Source organism: Pezoporus flaviventris, unplaced genomic scaffold (assembly GCF_033815535.1).
Source record: "Pezoporus flaviventris isolate CSIRO_AGI_PZ_B2104156 unplaced genomic scaffold, CSIRO_AGI_Pfla_v1 ptg000071l, whole genome shotgun sequence".
Lineage (NCBI taxonomy): Eukaryota > Metazoa > Chordata > Aves > Psittaciformes > Psittacidae > Pezoporus > Pezoporus flaviventris.
Window position 1 is genome coordinate 1,621,922 of NW_026892619.1, and position 23,325 is coordinate 1,645,246.

The 23,325-nt window shown below is 47.0% G+C and overlaps 1 protein-coding gene across 2 annotated transcripts in view; it reads left to right on the plus strand.

Moving 5' to 3' along the window:
- Positions 1-227: 227 nt before the first annotated feature.
- Positions 228-23,325, plus strand: part of DPYSL2 (dihydropyrimidinase like 2) — a 48,911-nt gene continuing 25,813 nt past the window's right edge. Inside the window, exons 1-3 of one of the 2 annotated variants that reach the window (XM_061472472.1) lie at positions 228-667; positions 12,786-12,874; positions 14,529-14,713. In XM_061472472.1, the coding sequence (XP_061328456.1) occupies positions 317-667; positions 12,786-12,874; positions 14,529-14,713 (625 nt within the window). In that variant the 5' untranslated portion in view covers positions 228-316. Of the gene's footprint in view, positions 668-9,457; positions 9,707-12,785; positions 12,875-14,528; positions 14,714-23,325 lie in introns of those variants that run through there. The other variant, XM_061472473.1, reaches the window with a different exon arrangement.

Consider the following 23,325-nt stretch of genomic DNA (forward strand, 5'->3'; position numbering starts at 1 on the left):
TCTCCTTTTCCCTCCCTCCCCATCTGGATGCTGGGAACTTGAAACCTCCTCCCTTGATTGCAGCAGGATCTGCCCCAACCTTCCCTTAACTTTGCACCGCATCACAGAAAACAGAGCAGCGAGCCACAGGCTACCTCGCACTGATGGGGGCAGGGGACCGTAGTTGATGTTGCCGTGTCTCTAGGACCCTGAGCAATCGCTTGCTGCTTTTTTTTTCCTCTCCTTTTTTCGTGTGTCTGCGTGCGTGTGTGTGTGTGAAGGATCCTCCTGGTTACTGCTGTTATTATTTTCCCTTAGCAGGGAGACCACACAAGCCATGGCTGAGAAGAAGCAGTCTGGGCGGCCGGGTGAGGAGGAAGAAGTGCCAGCCTTCTTCAAAAACCTGGGCTCGGGCAGTCCCAAGCCCCGGCAGAAATTCTGTGGCATGTTCTGCCCCGTGGAAGGCTCCCTGGAGAACAAGACCATCGACTTCGACTCCCTCTCAGTGGGCCGCGGATCTAACAAAGTGGTGGCAAAGCAGAAGGATGTTGCCCACCTGGGTCCGGATGCTCAGTCCGTCTATTCCAGGCAGAGCAGGCAGGGAGGGGAACCATCTGTTGATTTCGGGAGAAAGGTGGAGATCAGGAGTGCCACTGGGAAGGAGGCGCTGCAGAACCTGAATGACAAGGTGGGTGCTTATATATATGTGTGTGTGTGAGATGCCACTTGAGCACACGATAGGCTGCAGAAGGGATCTGTCCTTTCCACCCTGCAGTTTCTTGCCTTTATGTCACTTGCATGTATGTGGCTGCCAGTGTCTTCCTCTAAGAAGCAGCGTCTCTCCTAGAGCCTTTTCTAATGTCACCCGTGTGCTCTCTGCAGGTGTGTGTGTATGTGCACAAGGTGCAGGGCAGAAGAAAGGAGCTCCTGCTCCCACAAACACCCTTCCCTTCCCTGCCTTCCTGTGTGCTGATAGAGATGGACTTTTTTCTTTCCTAAGCGTTTCCCCAGCACCACGGTAGCAGAATGCCCCACCCAGCTCAGTGACTGCAGCTCACAAGAACAGAAATGCAATTGTTAGCAAAGGAGCATCCCTGAGCATCCACCTACAGGGATCAAATCCCTGCAGGCTTCTTCCAGGGGAAACTCCTGCCCTTTCCTCCCAGGGGAGGACAGGCTCCAGAGTGACCCCTGGGAGCTGTATTTCAATACCCATTTCAATCAAGGCCTCTGGCTACAGTGGAGATTTTTGCCTGGGGAATATCTGGAACTTTCACAGGAATGTGGTGTTCTCTTAGAAACCCACTGAACTCCTCCCAGCCTTTTAGGACTCCTGAAGCTATTTTGTCACTCTCTTATGTGTCATGGTGTAATAAAACCTGTCCTCTTCCTGAGGCAAAACCTATTTAACCCACAGGTCTAGCTGACCATGCATGTTTGCTTGCTGCAATAAATAGATTTAAACAAGCTTTATTCAGATCTGAGCCTTGAAATACTCCATGGCTTCCTCTGACAATGCTCGCTCCCTTGCATAGGCTGGAAGAGCAGAAATGTATGAAGCACTGACAGTAAACTGACAAACTCTCAACATACAGGAGAAGAGTTTCTCTGAGCAGTCCGCCAGTGGTCTTACAGAGCAGTCCTTTCTTCTGGAATTGGTTTCTAGGATGTGCCCCCTGATTTTCACTGGTGGTATGGATTGCATGTACAGGGCAGAAATCTACCTGGCATTTAGAATATTGGTTCATTCACCACTTTCTCCTGCTTTCAGAAATGTGCAATATTACTGTGTTACTGGGGGCTCATTCTCCCCAGATCAGATCTTTGCTTCTTCCTACTCTTGCTCCATCCTTCTGTATTTACACATATGACCAGCTGCTGTTATGGTAAGATCACAAAGGTAGGCCCGGATTTAAGAAGTGCTGCTTACCAACCTTTAACTAGGAGTGGGATGAGCTCCACACCACTTCAGACCTGATTTGCCAAACCCAAACACACAAATGCCTATGGTTTGATTCGAACATGGTCAAGTGTCTACTAACTGAGTAACCTTCCATGCTAAATTAGTCTTGTTGAACTAACCAAGGTGCATCTCAAGGATGAAGGGCACACACCTTTTCATCTTGGGGAGTCAAAGGTTTTGCAATTCAGGACACTTTCAGGACTAAGTTGGGCAATTTGAAGCAGTGATGCCCTGCAGGACATAAATCTAAGCAGGTGATAAATGAATTCTGAAATAATCAATTGTGTGATAAAAGGATTCTGGTATAATAAAAACCTTTGAGTACAGTATGCTGGAAAATGACAAGTCCACACATTGGTTTAAAAGTGTGGGGTTTTGGTTTTACTTTAAAGATTATCATATAAATGTTAACTGAAGGTATGAAGTAATGGGATAGCACAAACCACTTGAGTTGTTTCTCATTATCTTTTACATAACTGATGCCAATGGATTGTGTTGTGAGGGGTTCTGGGTGAGTGCAGCCTTTTGTTACAAATGCCTTGCTATGGATTGGCACTTTATTGCAGGAGTGGTTTAGCTTTGGTTTTTCAGCTGACTGCATCCATGGCTTGAATCAGTGGTTAGATCCTTAGCAGATAAAACTGGCTTTACTTGAGTGTAGTTAATAGAAATGTGTTTAGAATCAAAGCTCAACGTGTTAAAAGATAAAAAGTGTTGCAGGAAGTGGTGTTAAGGGAAACTGCATTAAAATGATTTCAGATGGGAGTTAAAAGGCTTCTGAAGTTTTGCAGCTGAATTTGGCACCTTACTTGCAAACCTCTGTCTTAAGCATTTAATAGCATATCTGAAATAGGTTTTCCCTGGGTAGAAGGTCCACTCTTTCCTTGTGATAGGAATCTAAATTATATGCTAAATATATGCTAATTTACAGGATCTTGCATTATTTCACAGTAGGCTGGGAACCTTTATTGCCTTTTTTTCTTTAGCCTGAGACTGACAATAATTGCAATTTTTAGCAATAGGTGGAACAAACAACAGCAACCAAAAGACCATGTCATGAGCTAATGGGAGTGGGTGCCCATCAGCTGGAGGCAGTGGAGACAGGTGGAAGTATTTGTGCCCATGACTGGATCCAGAGTGGGTTTAGAACCACAGCCATCCTTTCTGTCACTGTATGGAAAGGTTTTGTATTAATCTCCACTGAAGTAATTAACAAATGAAGACAAGCTATGTTTTATTTTTCTAGGTCTTTACTGTCCAGAGGATTAAAAAAAAAGGAATGTAATTATTCCACATTAAATTGCAATATATTGTTCTGCAGGTGAAGATAAGGGCAATAACATCTCTTTGTGTCTATCCTGTCTAGGGTATTGTGTAGCATCTATAATGGCCTCGCTGTATTGCCTCTGGGCCATGCTGCCTCATCATTCAGGGTTAAGATCATCTCTAGAGGCACCAGAAAGGCTCCGTTATCTTCTTTTGAGCAGTGCTTTGCAGTTAGGCCTCTGGAGGCAGTGTGACCTATTCAACAGGTCTGTAACTCAGCACAGCTGAGGGAAGCTCTGCCTCTTCCCAGCTGCCAGGCCTTGGAGAATTCCCTGTGCTTCTTCCCGTCTTAAACTTGGTCATCTTCCCTGTTTAGACCGTTAATGGTCAAAACCCCCTTGGTGACTGCTTGCTTGACCTGAGTCATTTCTCTGTACTTCCCAGATTTCCCATGTGCATAATTGGCATTACTTCTGCCTTGCACAGCTCTTTGGGAAAGAGATGGTCTCTTGGGGAACATCTGCAGGGAAAAGCAATGTTTGATTGCAAGAGGGATCAGCAAGCCTAGGGCTTGTTTTAACTGAGTTTGCATGGAGAGCCTGAGGACATGCCAGGACTCTTCAGCACAAGTACAAGGCCTGGGATCACAGGTCTCTTCTGAAGCTGATAGCTGAAGTTCCTGTTGCCATCTTGTTACTGCGGTGGCTAAGGTGGTTCCCCTGTGCAAGTCACCTTTTTTGCATCCTTTAGAAATAGTTTATTCCTTTGGGAATAAACTTTGGGACCTTTGGGAAGTGCAGAGCACCGGATGTCAACTACTATCTAAACCAACAAAGCTGTGTCCTGTTGTAATAAGTAACAGATGCTATCAGAGACTAGGAAAATACTTTTTAGAATTCTTTTAGAATTGACAGGAGAGGGATCACTTGCAAAACAGTGTCAGGAAGCTTTTGACATGACTGGACTTCTTTCTAAATCCTCAGAGCTCTCAGGATCATGGTTAGTCATTCCTGGAGAGAAATAATGAGTAGCAGGACACTGTTGAGATCTCAAAATCATAATGTTCACTCTGGATCATTAATGGAACTGCTGTGTAAAAGCAAGAAGGTGTTTGACAGCTGGAAATGCAGTTCTGAGTTTAATTTGTTACAATGCCTGCCATTTTTCTAGCTTTGCTTTAGTAATCATTGCTTGCAAAATAATCCTGCAGCAATGATGGAGCAATTCCTGTCAGATCCCTTCAGAACCCTGAAGAGGACTGTCTCTTTCCAAAGAACATGATGTAGTAGTAAATGAACTGTGGAGCAGTGGCTTGGGTTTGGTTAAGGACAGTGAGGATTGTAGTGCAGCTGAAATGCTCAGGACGTTACTCTAACAAACATTCTATGACAAGATCTCTGTTCTTAAAAGGTTATTTCTGAACCTTCTCAAGGTTTCCTGGGATTTTAAAGGAAACAAAATCAATTGGAAAGTTAATTTCAATTTTCAGATCATACGTACATTCCTATCGACCTGTTTGTGTGGCTGGAAAGTGAATCTCAGATTCACCCTCAGAACCTAAGACAGTCTGCATTCAAAAAAGATGAGGCTGTTTCCCTGAGCAGTTGTATGATTTTACCTCCTCATAATAGCATGTTTGATCTCCGTTGTCATTTCCCTATCATGGCACTTAATTTTAATGTTTTCCTGTAAGGTATTAAAACAAAGATGTCCATTGGCAGGTATAATTTATAGTGATTAATAATTCACAGCACTTTCATCCTCTTTGGGGAAGGACAGATGTACTCCTGCCATGTATCAGCCTGTATTTAATCCTCCCAACACTTCATGCGATGCAGGGGGTTGATGGATACATGGGAAACCCCTTTCAAGCCACTGAGATTCAGAGCTGATGCAGCAGTTGGGGCAGAATCAGGACAGAATATTAGGGTGTGATCAGGGAACTTATTAAAGCTCTTCTGGCCTTTTGGTCCTGCTGCCTCTGATTGTTGTAAGAGGAGCCTCACTGACTTTGGCGGGGGGGGGGTCTCCCACAGGGAGTAGGGATTAGGAGCTGTAACAAGCCCAAAGGGAAATCTAGAGCTTGTTGATGCTGTAGTGCTAGAATTGCAGATACTTCTAGGAATGCTTTAACTCCATCTCTGATCCCTCTTTTCGAGCCAGTTTTAAAATGTGTATTTCCATTTGCAGGTTTTATAACTGCATAGGAAAATGTCCTTGTGGATGAACCTTGAAGAAATCAGTAGGAGTAAAAGCAGTTGGGTGTTGCGGAAATTCTGTGGGGTTGGTTGCAATTACACTGCAGTTCCTTAGAGAAAGGGTTTCTTTGTCCCAGCTTTGTCGCAGCCATCCAGTAACTCCACAGTGGGAATAAAATTCCTTGCTAAGTGCATGATGGTAGTGTGTAGAATCTGTAAAGTTAAGATTCAGAGCTGCTGTAAATTGATTTCCACTGATGCCTGTGATGATTTATTTTAGCACAGACCATCAATGTGCAGAGATTCTCATATTCTTGTGCCATTTTCCCTCTAGACTTTTCCAGAAGACAAATTTAGACACAAACGCTCCGTTAATATGTGCTTCTGTTGCAAAGAGCCTGCACAAGATGTCCTACACCAGCTGGTATCTGTGCAGAGATGGCTGACAGCAACTCTGTGTATCCACTAGCCAAGATACACCCAACTAAAAGGAGTATCTGAAAGGGTGCTCAGGCATTGGAACAGGCTGCCCAGGGCAGGGCTGGCGTCACCGTCCCTGCAAGTGTTCACACACCGTGTAGATGAGGCCCTCAATGACATGGGTTGGTGGTGGCCTTCGCAGTACTTACCTTGGGGTAAAGGTTGGACTTCATGATCTTAAAGGTCTTTTCCAACCTGGCTGATTTTGTAATTCTAACTACCCTAAGGCTAAGGACAGGCCAGAGACACTCAGCCCATGCAGAGCACAGCTGTGGATGTGATGAAGGTAGAGACTGGCAGTGCAGATGTGGGCATAATGCTCTGTTTTATGCATTTCCTCCCCTGTTCTGCCACTTGGGGAATGTTGTCAGGGCCCTTAGAAGTGCTTGTAGAGCGTAACTGAAGGTGGTTTATGTTCTGCTGTTCCACTGCTGATGTGACTTGGCTGCAGCAGCCTTGCTGGTCCTGCAGTGGCTGCAGGCAGGAGCTGGGTTGGCTGGCCAGCCTTCCCTCATCACTTCCCTTCATTAATGTTTGGCAGGGAAGATTTGGCAGCACTTGTTCTCTAGCACCTTGTAATTTTAGCCTGCTCAGCCTGCAGTAATGGACCGATGGAAGACAAAGGGCACCAACATTATCTAGAAATCCCATCACTTCCCGCAGTACCTTGGCAGGTGATGGATGCCTGTGGCTTTACCAGAGGAAAGAACCGGCTTTTGTAAAAGCAAAGAAAGATGCAGGTGGATATCTTTGTATTTTCTGATTCTTCCCCACTTGTTCTCATGCCAACATTGTCCTTTAGGTACATGTCTTCTCCTTCCCTCCTGGTCACCTCTCATCAAGTGTGTTCTTACAGCAGCTAATATTGGTTCCTTGCTTTTGCTCAGCCAGTTTGTAACTACATTAATCACTTTATTTATTTTGACACCCTTTTAGCTCGTTGCTAAAAGGAAAGAGAATTGGGCCATATTGGCAATTGATGTAATGGAGTGAGAAGATACACCTAGGAGCTCAGCTCTGCTTCCTCAGGTACACGCTAAATCATACAGAAGACTATAAAATCTGGTGCTGTGTAGATGTTGAATATTAACAACCATGTTTTTCAGCCCTTTAATCTCTTAATTTATTTTATTCTGTACTACTTAGGTTCTTGCAACATGGTGATGGGAAGGAAAAGCTAAGTGGCAACTGAAGATTCGTTATTACTTTCTGAACATAGTCACTACTGGATTCAAGTTCTGGAATGTTTTCCAGAGGTCAAGAACTGCTGTTCTGAATTAGCCCCTGTTCAGTAAGGATTGTCTTTTAAAAACCAAGTATTTTAAATAGAACAGCTTCAGAAATATTAGGGTATCGTGCCTTTAGAGGTGCTTCTGTTTCTTCTACCACTACTGCAGTTCCACAACTTTTAGCATAATGTGGAGGGATGACCTGCCCATGCTCATGGAGGCGAGTCAGTGCTGGAGCTTCTGGGTTCCTGCACGCATGTTTGTGGTTGTTTCTTCATAACCACATTACTGCTGCTAGGGCAGTTGGACTTGGCACCTCTGACCAGCTGCCCAAGGCCCTTGATGTTCTCTCTCAAGCTCTAGGCAGTGTTTGCTTCCTCTCTGATAGCTCAAGACACTCTTTTGCCTAGCAAGCAGAGGCAAGTAAACCACTAAGATCTAAAACTGAGGAGGAAAGCTACCATTAAAGAGGCGAAAAAAGGAAAGTTGCACTGTCTAAATTTAGAAATGTGATGTAGAAGCTTTCTTCCATGTTCTGAGCAAAAACATGCTGAGGTTTCAAAACTTCTCCCAGCACAGATCAGAGAGGGGCGGGATAACCCCTTTAGTATTGTCTATTCTAATCATTAAATCAAAATACAGCCTTGCAGGCTAATGAATGATTTTGCTACTGTCATAATGAGCCACTCTTTCATATGCTACTAATTGGATATTAACTGATTGGCATATTAGTTACTTTAATGTTGCCTGTTGCTTTACCTGTACCCAGGAGAAGCATATTTACTCTTTTCCTTGTAGCCTCCTGTGAACTAATGTACAGAGAAGGTCCCGACGGTCATCTGTCAGAGCAGATGTGACCTTTAAAATGATTTATTGCAGTAAATATACCGTAAGTTTTCACTACTTACAGGCCGTGCATGGTGTGTGGCACGAAACTAGTTTGGTCTGTAGCAATTACAACATTTTGTGATGGGAGAAGTTTGCCATTTGCTTTGTGTGATGTATACGTGCTCCTGAGTGAGGGAAGAAGGTAAGTCTTTGTGGTCACTAACTGTCTGTTAAAACCTTCAAGCAGAATTGGGCTTGTGCTATTTCAGAGCTCTCCAAAAGGTGCCTTGTACCTTCCCTTGGCTGGTGTAAGAGGAACTGGGGTAAGCAGATGTATTTTGAGTGGCAGTCCCACACTCTGGCCTTGAACCCCATCTCTCTTCATTGCACTGGGGCAAGCACACTGTAAATAACAAGGCAATATTTATGCCATTTAATGCATTTCTTTCCTTGAAGCACCAGCTTAGTGAGAACAGGGACTGAGAAAATTAAGCCTCCAAGTGTGACTGAAGCATTGAACACGGAGTTTGCAACACTGGAGTAGTAACGAATGGTCAGAGTGACAGGAGAGGACCATTACGGCTGTGTGCTCCCATCCCAGATTGCCTTGGCACTAAAGCTTCAGGTTAGTGACTAGGGGAAGAAGCGTTCACTCTGGGCTGTATTTTCTGAACAAGGCGGTGTGGGAAACGGCATTCCCGAATCGTGCCAGAAGTGGTGGCACTGCAAAGGGCCGGGAGCAGCTACAATCCTTGTTCCCCCCACACACGTTTGCTAGCGCTGCTTTAGCTTTCCGCTCGGTTAGCGCCGAGAAGGGCGGGGTGGGACAAAGAAGATGGAGGGCAGCGCGCTTACCGGCTCGCCGGGCACAGCCCCGGTGGCTAATAGAACGAGGTAGAAAGAAGGAGGGGGGGAGGTCCGCAGCCCGCGGGGGTGCGGGCAGGTGCTGGGTTTGCTGCGGGGTGCGGGCGGTGCCTCCCTATCCCAATCGCATCCCGATCCCATCCCCGACAGCCGCCGCGCCGCAGCAGTGGGGCCCGGTCCCCCCCCCCTTTCCCGACTCCCCTCTCCCGCGCCGCAGGTCCCGCCAGCAGCGCGCGGCGCCGCGCCCGCAGTGACGTCTCCTTTGCGCTAATTTGCATATCGGCTCTTTCTCCCTTCCCCATTGCACGGCGGCCGCTTTTTATCTGCATCCCGCCAGGCTCTCAGCCAATGGCGGCCCGAGCTAGCGCGGCCCCTTGCTGGCGGGAGGGACGGGAGCGGCCGGGGGCGCCCCGGAGCGCATGCGCTGTGATCTTCACCCGCGCCGACGCCGCCGTTGGTGTCGGCGCTGCCCCCTCCGTGGGCCGGGCTCGGCGGGGCTGGGCTGAGCTCTGCGGGGCTGGGCTGGGCTCCGGGCAGAGGGAAGAAAGGGAGGCGCGCAGGGCTGGCTGCTGCTCCCCTTCCTGCCATTGCGGAGAGCAGGGCTCGCCTCCCCGCCGTGCCGCGCCCTACCCTACCCGAAGGAGCCCCCCCCTCCCTTCCTTTCCTTGGGATTGCGTCCATTCGGGATCGGGGGATTGATTTTTGGGTTTATTCTATTTTTTTTTAATTTCTCTGGTGGAGGGGAGGTCGGGGAGCAGCTGCTGCACGGGAGACAATAGCGCCACAGCAGCGGCCCCGCTTCCCCATCAGAAATAATAGAGGTATTATTGAATAACTGAATTGGGGAGCGCATTCCCAAGATGTCTTATCAGGGGAAGAAAAATATCCCACGGATCACGGTGAGTGGAGCGCACGGGGATGGGAGCGGGGGAGGGGTGTGCGGGGATTAAGCCCTTTGTGTGCGCGGGGAGCGGTGGCGGGTTCCCGGCGGGATAATGGGATCAGGCTGCAGCAGCGAGGAGGGGGGAGCGCGGAGCGGGGCGAGGCCGTCGGCAGCACCGGTGTCACCGGGGACAGCGGAGCCTCGCCGCGGGGATGGAGCCCCCAGCGCCCGGCGGAGGCGGCTCGGAGCCCCGCGGCTGGCGCTGGGGATGGAGCGGGGTTGGTTTTCCTTCCCCGAGAAGCTTCTCGCAACGCGCCCATTTCCCGGTGCGATCCTGGGGGAGAAGGGAAGGAGCCGTTATATAAACCCCTCCCTTGGTTCCTTCATGGTGGGAGCTGATTTAGGGCAGGTACTGCGCTTCCAGCGATGCTAACTTCTTACGTAAGAGAAGATCTTCGCATCTAACGGGCTGCAAGAGCCCGTTTATGTTTTTGACACAAGAGTTTTTCATTATTGGCAGCGGTTCCTTCTCCCAGCCCCGTGGACACACCCATCCTCATCCTCCTTCTTCCCCAGCCTCGGAGGCAGGAAAGTGAGCTCAGAAATGGAGCTTTGATGTGTGACATTGGTGCAGGAGCTGCTGGGCTGCACAGTTGCGTTTTAAATGATGTGTAGGAGGTGCAGGGGATGCACAAAATCGCGATGTGAGAAATGGAGCAGCCTCTCTTTTTGTTTGGGAGGGCGGTTAGCTTCCCTCCTCGAGCCCGATGGAAGAGAGTTTAAAAAGATGCCTCTGTTGAAACGATGGAGGTTACAGCTGAATCACTGTCATGAGCCAAAAGTAGCGTGACGCATTTTCCTTACGACTGAGCGCTCTGATTGATGCTGCGTGCACCCGATGCGATTCCGCAAAGATAAGGGGTAGAAAAAACATCACGTTCTGGTCCAATTTGCTGTTGTGTAAACCTGGAATTCATTCCCCGAGACAGATGCTTGAAGAAAGAGGCTAATCCATGCCTGGCTATCCTGTTCTCACTGCACCAGCAGGGTAAATACGCACAGATTCAGCAGCAGGCCCTTGCGCGGGTGCAAGCTGCGAGCGCTTTTGTCTCCGAGGTGGTTGAAATGAGCAGAGGGGTTCACACTGGTTTCAGAGCCCACCACACAGCTGCAGCAGGAGACAGCAGAAGCGTTCCCAGCATCATTACAATGCTCCACTCTGCAGTTTTATTGCTTATTATATGTATTTATTTTTCCCTCCTTTCCTAATCGCTGCCCACTGCATTAGGATGCCACACAGCTGCAGCAGGAGACAGCAGAAGCGTTCCCAGCATCATTACAATGCTCCACTCTGCAGTTTTATTGCTTATTATATGTATTTATTTTTCCCTCCTTTCCTAATCGCTGCCCACTGCATTAGGATGTGGGCTGTCAGTGACATCCATGGCCAGACAGCCCCATTTCAGTAGTAGCTGGCTGTTTCAGTATCACAAGGCGTCTGCACTAGAGGTGGGCATCAATACTGCAGTGTCTCTGGAGATGGTAAACATGTAGGACAGTTTGCTGTAGAGCCCGCCATTGAAAGACAAGCGGGTTTTTCACGCCCCAAGTGAATTCATTCAGGCTTATTGGCATTCACAGCAGATTCTATATTTAAATCTTGGGGTTTTCTTTCTTTGTTCTTTTTTCTAAATGGGTGGCGTTACGCAGGGAAACTCCATTGCAGCAGTAGGAGGGAGGAGAAGGAGAAAAAGGAGGAGAAAGAAGAGGCGCTTAACATCTCGTAGCTGTTCAGCAGTTACATAAAAGGTGGATATAATGATATAAATCAGTAGCTGATGCAGTTCATGTCGCCCTTTTGTCATTGAAGAGCCATGTCAGCTTGTGTCAGTTGAGAACCAGGTGCTCCAACTGTTCAGTTTTATTATAAGCTCTTTAGCAAAACGCCTGATTCTTTTCTTCTGTTTGACCAGTGGAGTCCCAGCTTGAAATAAGGGCCCTGAGCACCACTGTCACTGTCTTACATATACTTACGAGAAGTAAATGGGCACCACCAAGTCAAAGTCCTGCTTTCCACCCGTCCCTGAAGTCAGGTTTTGGTTTCGCCAGTCTTTGGCAGTGCTGTTCTGGTTCTTTGTTCCCTTACCAAGATGTTTTGGGGAGGAGGAAAGAGAATGAGACTAAGTCCGAGTGCAGATTTCAAGGGCCATGGTGCAGTTTAAACTGAACACTGCATAAGGTGTATATGTCCCTAATATAGGGAAGATGGAACCAGAGGATCACAGCAATAGCACTGCAGTGTGTTTCACCCTGGTTTATGACTATTGCATAAAAAGATGAGTTTGGTTGTGTCCTGAAACCTTGCAAAAATGAGATGTGGCTTGGGCTGAGGTACAGGCACATCTGCTGGCTGCCTGGTTGCAGTTACCTTTCTGTTCCTGTCAAACTGCCTTCTCATTTGAGGACATTTTAATAACCATTTTGTTGAATCCTTCTCTTCAACTGAATCTGAGCTTATTTCCATCTGATGAGGCAGTGGTGCTCTGGAAAGGCAGCAAGAGGATCCACTGCATCGAAACATCACTCAGTTGGCCAAAACGAGTTTGTTTGTGTTGTGTAACTCGTGGCAACAGACTTTTGGTCCATCTCCCTGACAGCAGTTGACTCGCAGTGAGCCAAGCCCTGACTCCAGTGTGTGGGTGCGTATAGGAAAGTGTGCTTATGACCAAGGCAGGGCAGAAAATAAGAGATGTGGCTGTTACACATCCGTCACAGTATTATTTAATGCCTGTGCTGTAGGTGATGGTTGCAAGCTGCAGGTATGGGTGAAGCTGCCAAGTGGACAAGCCTGCTGGAATCCAACTCCCTTTCTATTCTCATTCTTTTTTTGGATCATTAGTGTGATGAAAGGGCTTGCAGATGAAATAAGGTATTTTATCTTCCCAGTTGAAAGTGCAGCAGTTGACTTGTGTTTTGACGTGTACTTCTGAATAATGCAGAGGATGCTTCCATCTCTTTTATCTCTGAGGTGACACTGCAGGCTGTCAGCTTTCTCATAGCATAACCATGGCTTGTTGTATGCTTCTTTGTTGCAGAGTGATCGTCTTTTGATCAAAGGTGGTAAAATAGTGAATGACGACCAGTCTTTTTATGCAGACATTTACATGGAAGATGGGTTGATAAAGTAAGTGAAGAGTAATAACCATGTTGCAATTGAAAATGTGCAGAAATATGCTGCAGATTAACAAGGGATAACTCAGTGACCTATATTAAATTGCAAGAAGTGAGTTTTCCATGGTGTTTGATGGAGGAACTTTACAAACAAGGTGTTGAATTAAATAAGCAAATGGGCCCAAACCCCACTGTTACTAAAGCATGGGTCAGAGGAGGTACTTGGGCTTAATTTTAGCCATGTGCATAGCCCCGTGCTGAGGCGACACATATGTTAGAAGTTATCTGTGTTGTAACATTTTACCAGGCTATGACTTAAGATTTTGAAGCCAGAGTTCAGCATCTTAACACAGTTAATTCTGGTTTTGGGTAAGAGGCTGGACTTAGGTGACCTCTTGAGGTCTCCTGCGGTGCTGTCTTCTGTGGTTCTGTGATGCAAGGATCAGTCCAGTCCCCCTTAAAGTTAAAGGTCAACAGAATTCCAGCCTGGTTTGGGTTGAAGGAACCTTAAAGCTCATCCAGTTCCAACCCCTTCCACTGGAGCAGCTTGCTCCAAGCCCCTGGGTCCAACCTGGCCTTGAACACTGCCAGGGATGGGGCAGCCACAGCTTCTCTGGGCACCCTGTGCCAGCACCTCAGCACCCTCATGGAAGAGCTTCTGCCTAAGAGCTCATCTCAGTCTCCCCTCTGGCAGGTTAAAGCCATTCCCCTTGGCCTGTCCCTACAGGCCCTTGGCCAAAGTCCCTCTCCAGGTTTCTTGTAGGTGCCTTTTAGGTATTGGAAGACTGTTACAAGGTCTCCCCTGATCCTGTAGTTTAAGGATTGAGGTTCAGACCTCTTTCCAGCATGCTGCTGTGTTTTCAGTCCCAAAACATGTGTATCTGGCACGTTGAATATGTATTACATATCTCTTTGGAAAATTACTCCTAGGAAAAAAAGGATGAGGCAGAGGTTACAAACAAGGAATTTTCCTGTTCTGGCTGAAGGGGCAGCACATGTGCTTTGTTAATCAAGGTTAAAAGTTAAAGGAGCCAGCCAAAGACAGTTAATGAGTTGCCATAAATGTATCATCCACTGTTGCTCTTCCAAAAATAGGTTTGTGAAGAGCTGGACTGGAGAGGCCTTTGAGGGTCTCATCAGGGATTTGGTAACCAGTATCCTCATGGGTTTGTGTTTGTGCAGGGACTACATAATGCATGAAAGTAGACTATACAGAGGCAAAAGCTCTTCCGGTGCTCTCAAAACAATGCTAACATCAAAATTGCTGTTAGGCAGCTAGAATCAAGTGTTGAACTGGCACTTGGCAACCTCAGTCGAGTCCCAGTAGAGCTGCTCACAGGCTCTTGCTGGGTTTGGTGCAGTGATCATCTGCCAGTCTGGTTTCTTGTCCTTCCTGTTAAGTCTAATATTGTCCTGAGGTCCTGAAGTTAGTTGCACACTTTGCTCTTACTTGTACAAGTGCTTCGAGGGGAAGGATTGGAATTAAATGATCTTAAGGTCCTTTCCAGCACTAACCATTCTATGATTTTATGTATTCATCCTGATCCTGTAAGTTGCTTTATATGGAAAAAGAAAGTGCTAGCCAGGTTAAGTAGCACAGGGGTGTATGTTTACAGGCTGTTTGCCTTGCTTGTGTCTGACTTGCTGTTTGAAACCCATTTACCCAGGCAAATAGGAGAGAATCTGATTGTGCCAGGAGGAGTGAAAACTATTGAAGCTCATGGCAGGATGGTGATTCCTGGAGGGATTGATGTTCACACCCGCTTCCAGATGCCGGAACAGGGGATGACGTCTGCTGATGACTTCTTCCAAGGGACCAAGGCCGCGCTGGCTGGGGGCACCACCATGATCAGTAAGCTGGTTGTTTTTTCTCTTTCAATTTACTTCTCTCTTTCTCAGATAAGTTCAGAAACTGCAGGCTCTATAAGTCGTGTATTTTGGACCTGGTTGCTGAGATAAGCTTGTGTAGGGGTAGGAAAAGCAGTGGCAAAGCAGGACCCCAGGGTTTCTACATCCTACAGCTGTCAGGCATTCCACTCATCCTCTCTGCAAGATTTACCTTGTTACTTCAGATCCAGGAATCTGACTTAGGCAGATTCTTGGCTCTGCTCCTACTGAAACCAGTGTCACTTTGACCTCTGGTACCAGCAGCAGATTCTCCACATTGCTGTGCCCCAGTGCCTTTCTTCATGATGTCTATGGGTAGACGTCCATCGTATGGTTCACACCCAGAAGCTTGGTGTCCGTGTACTTTGGGTCTTTGAAAACCAGGCCACTTGTTTGAAGATTTGCACATAGCCATGTAGGTACACAGCTGTAGCACCAGGATCTGGGTTAGCACTGTGTCATAGGTGCTCATGTCCTCTTTTGGAGGAAGAGAGAAATCGGGCAATGAAAATATCTCAAAGCGACAGACAGACTGACTGACTGCTGACAGCAGGATCAGACACTCCCAGTGTTCCCTCTGGCTCTAAAATGCCTCACAAATGACTTCCAGGCCGTCTGTCCCCATTTGTGTTGGCTACAGATGCTTGGCTAGTCAGAGCCAGGATCTTGAAGCTCCATAAGTGAGTCATTGTTAACCTTGGTGGAGCTAGAGGCAAAAAATACAACCCTGTGTTGCAGTGGAGCTGATCATGTGTAAACTGTAACCCGGCGCCCTGGAGTCTGTTGCCGCATACGGGGATCAAGGATAAAGGTGTAAAGTGATACAGTAGTTGAGCGTCTTGCACTCTTTCATGTGCTCTGAGGTGCTGCCACTTCAGAGGAGGGGAGTTAAAGTACAGAGAAATACTGTCTGATCCACGGATATAAGGAGATCTTGGGCAGAGCCAGGAATCAGCCTAACTCCTTGGTTCAAACACAGCTCCTTATGGACTAGAAAATCCTCATCTCTTTGAGGGTGGTTATGAGTGATGCTCTGATGGGTGGGCTCTGACTGATTGACACGGAGGTTGGGAGTAGGAGCCAAGGGTCCAAATGCAGCTGGACTATTCGTGTTTCAAAAGCAAATCTTTTATTTTGGGTCTGGACCGTACTAAGAGGCTGTGTCTGGCCCATGAACTTGGTCTAATGCTTCAAACGGATAACCTTGGAATAACCCAGGAAATGATTTTTCATAATGTTATCACTTTAGAGTACTGTGTATGAAGATAACGCACACGTGCAGAGAACGCGAAGTGGGAGTGTAGCTGCGGATGGTCTCGTTCTGCTGCTAATATCCAGTTTTTCTTCAATCTTTGCTGTCAATTTAAATTAATAAGACTGAAATGGTATTTTCTTTTCAGCTTCAGTTCACTGACTTTGTTCATTGGCTGCTCCTTTGTCATTAGTACACCTGGTTCACACTAGAATTAGCACTTTGTTTTTCCTTGTTAAGCTGAGTTAGATCAAAATACCATTCTCTGCATTTGCATCTGCCCTTCCAGCAGCACCATTTCCCTCAGAGGCACTTTTTAAAGCATTTGGAGCAGAAATTGCTTAGGCAGAATTTTCTGCAGTGGCCCTTTGGTTGCTGCCTTTTGCCTGTGCAGGGCCTCATACTTCAGAAACGCTTAGGACCTTTCCCTGAAGGCATACCTCTGTACTGCCTTTGTGACTGTAGGGTCTGAATAGTTCAGAATTACGGAGATGGATGATGGAGAGACATCTCTGGATGGGTATCTGCAACTAGAGCTGAGGATAAATAATCCAGCTAGACTTCAGTGCCTCAGAGCCCCTGCTCTGTGTCAGCTCAGCTCTTCCCTCAGCAAAATTATACCATTGCAGAAAGGTTTTTCCACCATGAAGCTGCCCCAGTGAATGTGCTCTTGGTGGGTGGCCTTTGGTTTTTCCCAGAGCAGGTGGGAGTTGAGCTGTGGCTGATGGCAGCATTTTTGTGCTGTTAGGATAAATGGGATAGCATTTAGTGAACTCGACTCATAATATCACAACCAAATTTCAGCCTGAAAATGACACACTCGGGCTTGTCATTGTATATTTTTGTGGGAGAACCTCATCCGTGTTTCTTCGTTTCTGCTTTAAGGAAACTCTTTATGATTTATTTACAAATCCCTTCATCTGGTTTTCTCTTTTATACATAGCCCTCAGTTTGGGCAAGGAAACAGGTTAGTCGGCTTTCTGCTCCAATTTGTTTCACATTTCCATGCAGGAGGGCACTTCCAGGCTGTTTATGGTCACTGGAGGGAAATATTTGTTTTATGTACATTTTTCAGTGAAATGCAAACAAGAATCTTGGCTGGGGCTCTCTTGATCGTTGGATGTACAGAAACCGTGGGTGAAATCCTGACTTCAGCGAGGGAACCGAGAGTGGTGTCACTGAGCTCAGCAGTGCCAGGAGCTCCCCCTGCGTGTCTGCTTTGGTTTCAGTGAGCTGCATTTTGAGCTCAGCTCAACTTCGATGTTGTTCCTTTAATTCTCATTGCAAACACATCCAAAGGAAGCACACAGGAGTTCAAGAATGTAACCTATTGTTTCCAAGCCCTGTTCTCATTTGTTTCCTTTCCCTTTTAAAGTAAGTTCATTACTAGAGCATCAGAGAGAGGAGAATCTGACTCTCAAGTGGTATCAAATAGAACAGCCCCATTTTCTGTGTGGAACCAGTGGAGATCTATCCTGGTGGGATGCAGATCTCTCTCCAGTCCAGTGCTTTCTAGCTCATCCTCTGGTCGGCTGGGATGAGAGAGTGCCCTACATTACCTCTGTTCCCATTGGGCTCTCCAGTCCTGGCTTTCCTGCACTCTGCTCTGCATTGCTTCACTCACAAGTTGGGGCTGATTTGTTTTCCTAGCTGCTCATTTCACAGAGGCCACCTGACCAGGAATTCCAGCTGTGATCCTTCTGTCTCTGCCCTCTCCAGTGCCAAAGGCAAGACTCCAGCTGACTCTGCTCATGTAGGAGGAAACGGAGTTGGTTTTGCTGAGAGATGATGTATTGGGATAGCATTGGTTGTTCTTCTGAAATGGCAGTTTGCATGATCCTTTTTCTGTGCCTGCCTTAAGCCAGTTTCAGTGTGGATGTGTCAGCCGAGGGTGAAAGGTGCTGCATGTGTTTCAGGATAACATTTCTCTGGAAAACAAACACCCTTTTAACATGTCAGAGTGCAGAGTTTGGGCAACAAGTTGAAGGGAGGATTCCGGGATGCTCTGCAGAAGACTTTGGAGGAGAGAGGAGTGTTAGGCTCCAGCTGATCCTCTGATGTGTTTAATGGCCTAGTGAGAACTGCATCTCTCCAGACCAGCTCCCACGCACATTTCATACCCCCCTCCCAAAGACCATGCTTCTTCCTGGGTATCTGCTGGCCTTGAGAGAAATTGCTTGCTGACATTGCCTGTGTTGACTCAGTCAACCACTGTTATAATCATAGAGAGAAATTACAGTGAGAGAAATTATAGCTCTTTATGGTTTGGTGACTTGGAAGGCAGCTGCCTTTTGAACTTGACTAGCAGTTACCCTAATAACATGGAGAACATGCACTGGGGATGTGAGCCCTAGTGTCTTGGGAGGTTCAGAAAATAAAGGGGAACTTCATGCAGGCTGCAGTCTGCTTCCTAATACTATACCCTGCTATTAAAGAGAGAACTCACGTGCAGCATGGCAGAGGTTTTCAGGAATGTGTTGGCTGCTCGGCTCCAGTCAGATCTGTAGTGAGTTGACACCAGGTCTCCTGGGTCATCCTGAAGATCACTGCCTTGCTAGGAGGAATGTTTCCAGCTTAGCATGCTTCCTCACCTCTTGGTTTTGGAACTGAGCTGATTCTACCCTACTAGGTGCTGCTATTTTATATGATTGGGGTTAGTCTTAGAGAGGAGGGCAAGAGTCTAAATGGTGGGCAGAGGAGAAGGATGGACAGACAGAAAAGGAGGTGACAGCAGTGGTCATGCAGTAACTTGTGGCTGAGCTGGCAGTGTAAAACCAAGTGCTTTGAGTCCAAGGGCAGCCACCACAGAGCTGCAGTGTCTGCCCCAGCTCTGTGCACACAGCGCTGCATTGTTCCGCAGACACCAGCCTGGATTTTGTCTCTCTTTGCACCCAGTCGCAGACATAAAAGAGGAACTGTGTGGCTGGACCTGGCACTTCAGCTGGGCTGTGCTGGGGTGGATGGCTGGTCTCACTTCCTAGCAGCTGCTGGTGGTGGTTCTACAGCAAAGAAACATTTAATTCTGTAGACATAATGGAAATGGCCACTTGCAGAAAAGGTTATTGCCGATTTACATGGGTAGAGGCTTCCTTGAACCCAGTTACTAAGATAATGCTGTAACCACACAGGAGTGCAGAGTCCCTCTGGCCCTTTCTCGTCTCTCCCCAGCTCCTCTTGATGCTTTTTATACCCCCCTCCTCCTTGCCTCTGCACTGATTCAGGCTGAATCTTGTTTGCTTCGCTGACTCCCAGCTTGCTGCTGTGATGCTGGTGGCTCTCATTCAGAGCAGGCTTAAAACCATTCATGAGAAAGTCAGTCCATCAACAAAGATGGGCACTCCCCTGTGGTGAGCTCCTCTTCCCAAGCTTTTAAACCCTTCTGAAGTCCATCAGGCGTCTCTGCCTGCAGTGGTGTGTGCAGCTACTGTTGGGCTGACAGCCTGGTTTGCCAGGGCTGGCTCTGCTTCCCTGCAATGCTGGATGGGATCGTCTCTATTGTTCTGATGGGCTTTCTGAAGGGGGTCTCATTGGAAGTGCAGGAAGCAAAGCTGCCAAGTCCTTCATGTGTCTTGCCAGTTAGCACAGAAGGGAACAGCTGTTCACTCCTCAGCCTACGTTGTGTGTTATAATGTGGTTTATTATTTTGCTTTCCCCTTTGGGCTGCAACTATTGTTTGTCATCTCTTTGCTGCTGAGAGGATGGGCTCCTGTGAGGAACAGATTGAGAGAACAGGCTCCTGTGGGGAACACATGAGGACTTCAGCAGTTGTGGAGCTTTGCCTTAAGTTATGCAGGAGGCCTGTGGGGTGAGAGGGTCTTTAACCCTGGCTGTCAGACTGTGGGGCTGATTTATCTGCCCACCACCTTCTTAGTGCTGAAAGGTGAAATCAGCAGTGTCTGGTGTTGGGCTGGAGTCCTGAAGCAGCTGCAGTCCAGCACAGCTTGTTTGTCAGTCAGTCTCTTGATGTTTTTCCTTATTATCCCATCTTTTGCCTTCCCCAGGGCTGCTCTGGATCCTGGCCCTTGCTCCTTTCCCAGCCTTTTGTCTCTTTGGCAACACCAGTTCTGTTAAGGAGCAGGTGAGCAGGGCCCTTGCTCTGTTTGTTCTGATCTGGACCAGCTCCACTCCTGTCACTGCAGAGGAAGGAGTGGATGGAGGCTGTTCCACACATGCTGGAGACTGGAGACCCTGCTTTAGTTGGGAACAAATGGATCCTGAAATGGCAGCACCACTGAGTGCAGCCGTGTTCCTGCAGATTTGACTGACCTAGATTTTTCCATGCATCCAAAAAGAGGGATTTGGCACTCACTCGGGGGAAATAACCAGTGCTGTCTGTTTATGCAATAGCACTTAATACCTCTTATTCCATATAATGGTTGGGATTAGTAGTGCTGCTTTCCCCCCTCATGAAGAAGGTTCATGTTCTTTTGTTTGAAGAGCTGTTTTTCTTGCTTTCACACCTCCAGTGCTCTCCTCCTCAAGTCCCATGCCTTATAGGTAACATGAAGAAGTAAAGAACTAATGGGTATCACCAATGTGTTGTGTCTTACATGGCCCCTTCTGTCAGTGGAAAAGATGTGGTACTTTGAAGGGTGCAGGTGTAAACTTGGGTCCTCTGCCTAAAGCCTTCCAACTGCAGATGGAAAAGCACAATTGCCCACCTCCATCGATGTAACACCATTAGCTGTCTGCAGTGGGTTTTCAGGACATGTGTGTTAAACCTTGCAGGATAACCTGTCTTAATCCTTAAACCTGCAAGTTGAGACAAGGTCTTAAAAGAAACAGCAGGAAGTGGTGCCTCTGGCTCTTTCCTTGGCTTGTTTTCTTCTGGGCATGGATTTTTGCCTTCCTACCACTGTTCAGTCCTTTGGCTTCTTTTACCTTCCATGAGCTTGAATCAGTAGGAACCATTCTGGTCAGAGAGGAGCTTTGAACCTTCCACTTTGGGAATTAGCTTTGCATGCCAGGGGAAGGAAGCAAGTGATGCGTGGTGGAAGTGATGGCTAAAACTAAATGGGGTATTTCTCTCTTGGGGTGGATTTGGGCAAGTGCTGTCTTGGGTCAGTGGACTCTTGTTCCATCTTCCCTTCAGCCACTGTGCCTTGAATTCATAGATCCCATCTGTTTCTTAGGAGCTGGGTTTTCTTTTAATCTTTCTGGTGAGAGGGAGAGATGTTTAAGGAATACAAATGAGCTCCTCCTGTCTAGCACGCTTCAGTCAGGCTTAGAAACTGCTGTGCCTGCATCTTTGCACAACCCTAACTCCCATGGAAGCTTTGTGCATTTAAAAGGAATGCAGTGATGGGCACTGAAGAGTTATGGCTTCTGGGAAAACTCTTTTCTTCCTTTGGGACACCATGGTTAGTGTTAGGATTACCTCTGGGACAATGGGAATGTCATCGAATTTCTCCATGCTAGTTGCTAGCTGTCAGTAGTGGGAGGTGGCTCTGTTGCTGAGGGGTTCTAAGCTTGAAGTCAAGTAAATTAAGTTCACTGAGACCCTCAGAAGTATAAAGTGATTATATTTATGTAGAGCTGCCCGGGGTTCTTCATGGGTGTGAGGCCAGGCAGGGCTATTTCAGACCTGGAGGAAGGAAATTCAACAGCTGGAGACTGTGTCACAGAATCCCCTATTAAAACAAAGGGTGATCTGGTTAGGAGCTCCTACAGCAATTATTACAGCAATCTCCATAGCTAATTTGCAAGCAATATTAGCCTTACAGAGCTGTAGAAGGAGTCCCTGCCTGTGGCAGGGGTTAGAACTAGATGATCTTTAAGGTCCCTTTTGACCCAAACCATTCTATGATTCTATGACAGAAAACTAGCAGATGGGCAGGTGTGCTCAGGAAGTAGACACGTGCAATGTCAGTGTACCTGCTTCAGCTCTGTCCTACAATAGGTTTGTTAGGGAGTAGGTTCTGCTGCATCCCCGCGTACGATTCCACCACAGTTTTGTCTATGGACAAATAGACATTTGATTCTGATTCAGTCCTTACTTCCCTGTCTGTTGTTGTTTGACAACCAGCAGTGGTTTAACTGAGAACACAGTGGGGACTCTTAGTGTCCTACCAGCAGTGGAAATGGTCTGATGGTGATGGGTGAGAACCTCTTCCTCAAAACATGATGTCATTTCATCACAGCCCTGAGAAGAGGACCAAGGCTGGTCCTTGTCCAGGGAGGGGAGATGTTTATATGGCAAATACACAGAGGGAAAGGACAGGTTCACCAAACCAGTCTTTTTTACCTTACAACCTGTTTAAAACAAAGGGATTCTGCAGAATCAGAACTCTTTGCCTTTATCTTATCTTGTTGGGGAAAAAATGAATCTCTCTAATCCTGAAAACATAAAACCCTCTCGGAACCATCACAGATTTCCATTGCAACAATTCACATCCTGCAGTTGTGTTCCTCTTCGTATCCAGCACCCCCCTGAGACAACCACAGCCAGTGGAGGTGGGAAGCCAAGATGTGGTCTTGGATACAATGATCCAAAGCCAGAACTGTTCCAGCTTCCTGGCTAGTGGAAAAAGCCCGATGGGCAGGGTACATCTCCACTGACCTGAGAGGGATGGAACTGGCTTGCGGCACTTGATCTTTTGTCCTCTTGTTTCTGATCAAACTTTTGCCCCTTGGATGTGTTGTTATAGTTGTGTTTTGCCTGGACTTGAAATCCATGGCTACAAACAGAGGTTTTCTCAATCCCATTCCCTCAAGGTTTACAGACCAATTTATATGGAAGTCTTTGAAGTCCTCTGTGCTGCTTTTCATGGGTTTCAAGTGTGGAAATGCCTAAAAGGAAGAATAAATCTTGGAATCACTTAAATATCTCTTTTGAACTTGGCTTTCTTCCTCCTCCTCCTCTGTCATGATGACCTCCTGAGACACAAGCATAGCTTGGGTGTACAATAAACCTGTGCTTTAAAGAAGTGGAGCCTTTTTTGATCTCATCTTCGTATGTTGTCATTCCAGCTGTTGAAGCAGTTTATGAATGGTTGTTTGGACATCCAGGCCCCCTGTTCTTTACATTTGTGTCCAGCTGGCATTAACGTATTAATTGTACTTTGGACCTCATCAGCAAAAAAGAGACAAGTGAAATATCTGTATGACATCAGTGAGGGACTAACAGAACATTGCAGTCTGAAAATGTAATCAGTGCAGCACAGTTATGTCTCATTCTTCTGAGCCTGCTCCAGGGGCTGATTTCTCTGCATCAGGTCTAATAAACTGTATCTAACCTGACAGAAAACAACATGGAATATCATATTGCTTGCCTTTTCTTCTCTTACTTTGGCAGACCCATACAAGCAAACAGCCCTTGTGTATCT